This window comes from Protobothrops mucrosquamatus, unplaced genomic scaffold (assembly GCF_001527695.2).
Source record: "Protobothrops mucrosquamatus isolate PMUCROS unplaced genomic scaffold, P.Mucros_1.0 scaffold616, whole genome shotgun sequence".
Classification (NCBI taxonomy): domain Eukaryota; kingdom Metazoa; phylum Chordata; class Lepidosauria; order Squamata; family Viperidae; genus Protobothrops; species Protobothrops mucrosquamatus.
Window position 1 is genome coordinate 114547 of NW_015386912.1, and position 6423 is coordinate 120969.

At 45.7% G+C, this 6423-nt stretch overlaps 1 protein-coding gene across 1 annotated transcript in view; it reads right to left on the minus strand.

The window, feature by feature from the left end:
* The window catches only part of RAPGEF3 (Rap guanine nucleotide exchange factor 3), a 59333-nt gene extending 54288 nt beyond the window's left edge, over window positions 1-5045 (minus strand). Inside the window, exons 1-2 of the mRNA XM_015817649.1 lie at window positions 4858-5045; window positions 3483-3698 (exon numbers count right to left, since the gene is read on the minus strand). Coding sequence (XP_015673135.1) covers window positions 3483-3698; window positions 4858-4863 — 222 coding nt within the window. The 5' untranslated portion in view covers window positions 4864-5045. The remainder of the gene's footprint in view (window positions 1-3482; window positions 3699-4857) is intronic.
* Window positions 5046-6423: the final 1378 nt, after the last annotated feature.

Consider the following 6423-nt stretch of genomic DNA (forward strand, 5'->3'; position numbering starts at 1 on the left):
AAAGTGGTACAAAGGGTGAAAAAGGTTGAAAAGCCCTGCAGTAGACCAACCTCCCCCATTGGACTGCTCCCAGGATGCACGGACAAAGCAACACCCATTCACTATTTGGAGCCCAAAGGAAGCTGCTGATGATCTACAACCAAGTTAGATGAGAGGCAGGAAAGTGATTAACACTGACAAAGAGTGAGCCCATCCTCTCTCAGTTCTTCAAGTGCGCTCTTGCCCAGCATCCTGCGGGGCCAGCTTTTTTTTTTTTTGTCTCCATGGATGTGTCCAGACAGATGTGAGTGGAGCCTTCTCTCAACATCGTCTCATCGATTTCCAAAGTCGCAATGTTAAATTTTATCAAGCTAAATTTTTAAGGAGAAGCTCTTGGAGCTGTCACATTAAACGAAGACCACCCACACAGAGCCTTCTACCAACCTAATCTTCCAACCACTGTTCTATCCTCTGTTGCGTTGGTTCAATTGGCACATATACTGATCATGCCAAGCCCCGGCTTTCTTAATCACGATAGTTTAAAAAGTCTCCACCTGATGGGTACACGCAACGTACCGACTCATGAATTCTGCAAGCACAAAGAGCAGAGTACATAGACCACTGCAACACTACCACCACAACCCTGCTCTGTAGTGGAGAATAACTAAGATTATACTCTTCCATGGGTAGGTCAAACTTGTCCTCTTTCTGAAGTGCCTGGATCTGATTTCACAGTGATTATACCTCCCTACCATTTCCTGTTGTGAAGTGGGGAACAGAGAAATCCCAGAAACTGGCATATCACTATTTGAAATTGTTTGCACCAGAGGAATTTTTTTTCACTTGAACGCCTGCCTTACTTCTCAGGTTCACTGCACATGTGACCAATGGAACAGCCACAGTTCCAGGCAACCACTCAAACTCAAAGAGGCCAAGCCACTTCCGAAGGGAGCCCTCCCCTTTCTCCCCCCTCCACACCCCACCCTGCTTTTTCCGGCTGGTGGCTGCAGGGACCAGGGAGTCCGTCTGTCGCCAGAAATCCGGTCAAATTAGGCAGGAAGCCAAACCAGGAGCCTGTCCTTTTCTTCCAAGCTATGTTTGGCTATTCCTTGGTATCGCCCTTCCTTAGACTAAAGAAAAAAGCCAGGAGTTCCCTGGGGAAAGCTGCCTTCCTTGGAATGGGGGTGATAGTGAGTGTGCAGCTCTTTAATCAGGGAAATGAAGACGCTTTGTCGAACAAAATCCTCCAACTCAAGAGTCCGAGGATCTCTTCGCTGGCTTACGTCCTCCAGCCCTAATTTGAATCACATTTAACTCCTGGAATACATTGTTCTTTTCTCCCTTTTAATACTAAGGTTCAAATCCCAGAACACTTCCTAACCTTAGGAAATAATTAGAAAGAAAACCACTTACTCTGAGCTTGTACCAAGTGCTTTTTTTTTTTTTTGCACTCCTAAGTACTCCTTGGATTCTAAAAAAAAGCTAGTATTTTCGGAAAAGATAGCTTCCAGGCAGACGTGGGTGCTTGCACATCCTGCTTTTAGAAGCAAAGGAACAGGCTTTTTTGGGTTTGTTTATTTGTTCCCTTTTGGTGACTAAGGAACTCAAACTGCTATTTTAGCTTAATGACAATGCTGACCGGTTGGTCCCATCAACGTTTCTCAACTTTTGCAACTTTAAATTGGGTGGACTTCAACTCCCAGAATTCCCCAGTCAGCATGGGATTCTAGGAGTTGGCATCCATAAATCCTAAAGTTGCAGAAGTTGAGAAATATTGGATTAGACCATATTTTTTTCAAGAGTAGGAAGGACGCATCCCCCCCCCCTCAGCCATTCTCAAATAGGAGATGGTAGCTCTTCCCTTTTTGTCTTTCCCTAAGTTTAAGGTTTTAGGTGACTTTCCCCGAAAAGATCCGTAATAAAAAGAATTTTGTGGCAATAAGAAAGGAGCGATAAAATAAAGGCGGATCTTATTTACACGTTTGCTAAGTCCTAATTTTTCATCAGGTTTTTTACTAACTGAGCCACAGTGGCTGGGTTCCTGCAGGCAACAGGTGAACCCGAACCAAACCACATAACGATTCCCACCAAGGTGTGACCCCAGTTAGTGAGACAGACTCTAATTGCTGCCATCTACCTGGGAGCTGAAAGAATATATAGCCACTGCCAAAGGGTGGAGAATAAAGCCAGCAATCAGTGTTTGAAAATTCAAAAGCTGAATTCAGGGAACATGTAAAAGCGACGCCCTTTTACATGTTCTATCTGCAAGCTCTCCAGCTCATTTTGGCAACCAGGGCCCAGGCTATCTGCCCCACATCTGGTTGAAACCACCAAATGGAACCCAGCAACAGCCACGAGCATCATGAAGCCAGTGCTAATAGATTTCAACAGACAAGATCAAAAGCAAGAGCTTGGATTAGCAAGCCAGACCGTGAGAATCGTCTCACTCATCAAAAATTGCTGAGAGTAGCCCTAACCACAGATGGAGCAAAAGCTCCAAAAGTTGTGTTAAGTGTACAGAGATGCTAATCACCTGAGGTATCTCTGATGAGGGAGGGATATTTTCCATTGTGATCAGGAGTTGGGGAAGGCGCCAGATTATTCTTGTAGAATGCTGATCAGAAGCAAGCATTTTGAATGTATTTGGACGAGCAAAGTCAATGGGGAAGCCAGAGTCACTTAACAACCATGTAACCAACATAAGTAACTACAGTAGTTCACTTAACAACTGTGGCTGGAAAAGTCGCAAAATGAGGCACAACTCACTTAGCAAATTTCTCACTTAACAACAGAAATTTTGGACTCAGTTGTGGCCATAAGTCAAGGATCACCTGTACACTGTCTGATGTTCTGAGAATCGACTCAGGTAAGCCTGAACTCCCTGGTAGCAGGCAGGTTTTTACCATAAGGGATAAACAAAAGCCCATGCATGGGACAACTTTGGCCAGTCACTCAATTGCGTCGTTCTTAGAAAGCAAAAAGAAACAACAGAACCGCCAATACATTTCTGTTAAGAACAGCAATATTAAAAATAAGGAATTTTTTTTTAAAAAAAATCAACCATAGCCCTCTTCCCCAACAACAGGGACAAGATGTAAACTTTCTCAGGACACACAAGGAATATTTGTTAGGCCTGTGTGCTAAAATAAAATGCACACTCAGATTCTGGTGATGTAAAAAAGATTTCACATCCTGCTTGAAAGCGAAAGCACACGGATCCCTTCGCCCTGCTCTTATCAGCACTCTTGACTCACAGGCATAATAACAAATGAGTGATTTATCTTAGCTGCACCAATATTCCTACCTCTGGAGAGGAGAAGCTCCTTGTGACTACATCGACATATCCATCACGCTTTTCTTTGACCTACAATCCTTGGGTCTCTAAGTGGTCTCCTCTCTCCAGGGCCAAGCTTGCTAGCCTCCAAGCCTAGGCAGGTTGGCCAATAGCTCCCATAAAATAGAACCAACCCAACTGTCTGCAACCACCAAGCATTCTTACTTACCCATCGGATGCCCTGGATCCTCGGGGCACTGGTCATCTGTCCCTCCAGCTGGATCCGATAGCTGCAGCTACGGAACAAGTGCATTTTTTTCCAAAGCTCGTAGAGGAGGTTTCTTTCAGGGACCGGATCCACGAGTCCCGTGGAGAACTGGGACAAGTCTGCAAGCTCACCGGGTGGAAGTTCGACATTCCACCTTCCTTGCCCACTCCAGGCCACCTTTGAGAACAAGAAAAAAAAAAGCTATTTAAAAAGAAAACAGGGACAATTCCCTTCTTCCCATCCTGTCAGCCTAGGACGATGTTGTTCTCGAAAGAGCAGTGTCATTATCACAAGTAGACAGGTACTCTTCGACTCACGACCCGCAACTGAGCCCAGAATTTAGGTCGCTAAGTGAGAAATTTGTTCAGCGAGTTTTGCCCCATTTTACTATTTTTCTTGCCACATTGATTAAGTGAATCACTGCAGTTGTTAAGTCAGTAATACGGTTGTTAAGTGAATCTGGCTTCCCCATTGACTTAGCTTGTCAGAAGGTCTCAGAAGGGGATCAGATGACACACACCCCCCCCCCGATGCTGTAACCATCATAAATATGAACCAGTTGCCAAGCATCCAAATGTAAATCACATGACCATGTGGATGCTGCAATGGTCATAAGTGTGAACAATGGTCATAGGTCCCTTTTTCCAATGCCATTGTAACTTCAAACTGTTGTAAGTCGAGGATTGCACACACATACACACACACACACACACACACACACATATACACATATACATATACATATATACACATATATACATATACATATATATACCCATATACATATATATATACATATATATACATATATATATACATATACATATACATATACATATACATATACATATACATATACATATACATATACATACATACATACATACATACATACATACATACATACATACATACATACATACATACATACATATATATATATATATATATATATACCCATGCATGGTATTTTATTGCACTTCAGAGCAGTCAAAACTTCTTACTTCTATGATTTCAGCAAAGGCAGCCACAGCCTTCATTGAGGGAGAGAGGAAAGGAACTCAACAGAAGAATGGTTTGCCTGAAGTCCACGTTGTGATATTAAATGAGAGAGTTGACCTAAAAATCTGACCCGAACACATTGCTTTGAGAACACTCCTTTTCCTTTCCATTCCTATCCGGTATTTTCTTCTACCAACTTTTGAAGCGTTGGACGATCAGGTGCCACCAGTTCTTTATCCCCCCTTTCTCTTACAGCTGGTTTAACCGGAGTTGTGCCGGAGTTCCTAAATCCGGGCGTGGAAAGCAGGAATCGGGGCTTCTCCCCTACGCTTACCTTCATGTCCGGTGCCTGGTCCTCATTGAGAATTCTGGGCGCAGCGGAGCCCGCAACCTTCGGGGATCACACGCGACGCTGTTAGGATAGCAGCGAAACGGGACCATCGGGCGAGAGCGGTAAGAAAGCGCACGAGCCCGATCCTTTTTGGTTTGAAGTTGCGATCCGGTCGGCGCGTGCTCCTTGCAAAAAATGTTTCGCTGGCACGCCCGGGAGCCACCAGGATCTTCTCGCTCTTGGCTTCCTGCTCTCTCTTTCTCTCTCTCTCTCTCTCTCTCACACACACACACACACACACACACACACACACACAAAGAGCGAGAGGGATCAGGAGCGCGCGCACACACACGCTCGTTGCTTTCGCACCTTCCCTCTTCTGGAGACGCAAAAGTGGGGAAAGCGCCGCCAAGGCTGCCGCCAGGAGAACCCTTGGCCCCGAGCCCAGAAGCATTCAGCTGGAAAAGCCCGGGAGCAACTTCCCACCCCCTCCCATTCCCCGGAACCTGGAAACCGGCAAGGCAGCGACGATTGTGGTAGAGCGAGTCCCGAGCTCAAAGCAGCCGCCGGGTGGGAGGACAAGGCAGTGCCAGAAGACGGTGGGCGAGCGAGGCACTTAGTCGACCCCCCCCGCCGTAGAGAGCTCCACGGACGTTCAGGAATCAGCCTCGCCTCGTTTCTTTCAGCCTTTTGGCCGCCAGAGTGGGCTAGAAAACAACACGCGATTCTACAAGGATCTTCTCGTTTCTCTGTTTGGAGCAGGGGTCCTCAACCTTGGCAACTTTAAGACTTGTGGACTTCAACTCCCAGAATTCCTCAGCCAGCTTTGCTGGCTGAGGAATTCTGGGAGTTGAAGTCCACAAGTCTTAAAGTTGCCAAGGTTGAGGACCCCTGGAAACTTTGGAGGAATCGACTTCAACCCTGACTTTCCTCTCAAGAGCTCCGTTTTATCTACGGATCATTTTACAGCCACAACCTTCGCCCCGTGAGGTTGGCCGGGGTGAGGCAGGGGGGCTTCTAGGACTAAAGGAGGGTTGAACTTGAACCTGGGTCTCCTCGGTCCTATACAATATTAGAAGCAGTACACTACCCTGGCTCTTCCGTTTTCCGTCCTGTTCTTTACTATTGTCCTACTGTTTGTGCTGTATTGTCCTTTTCTTCCAAGCGCGGTGTGTGTTGTACCTTTTAGAGCAACCTGCCAGACAGGATAGGCTGATTGTATGGAGGGCATTGAGCAACACTGAACCACAGGATGGCAGTAGACCCATTTTTTTTTAACCCTTCCCAATCGCAATGCTGTTTGCTTTGCTGTGGGATAACATGTGGTAAATAAAGCACCCTCGTTGTGGTTTGTCCCTTAGAACCCAGGAAAACATGGTTTATTCAAACAGCTAGGGTTAAACATAGCACAGAACGTGCATGCACTAATAAGTTCAACAAGTTGTACAATAACAATTATCCAGCCTAAACCTCTGGCTGACTGGGCGATGAACCATAATATATGAGAACCAGTCTAGTGTAGTGGTTCAGGGATCAGGCGAGAAACTTGGAGATTGTGAATTCTAGTCC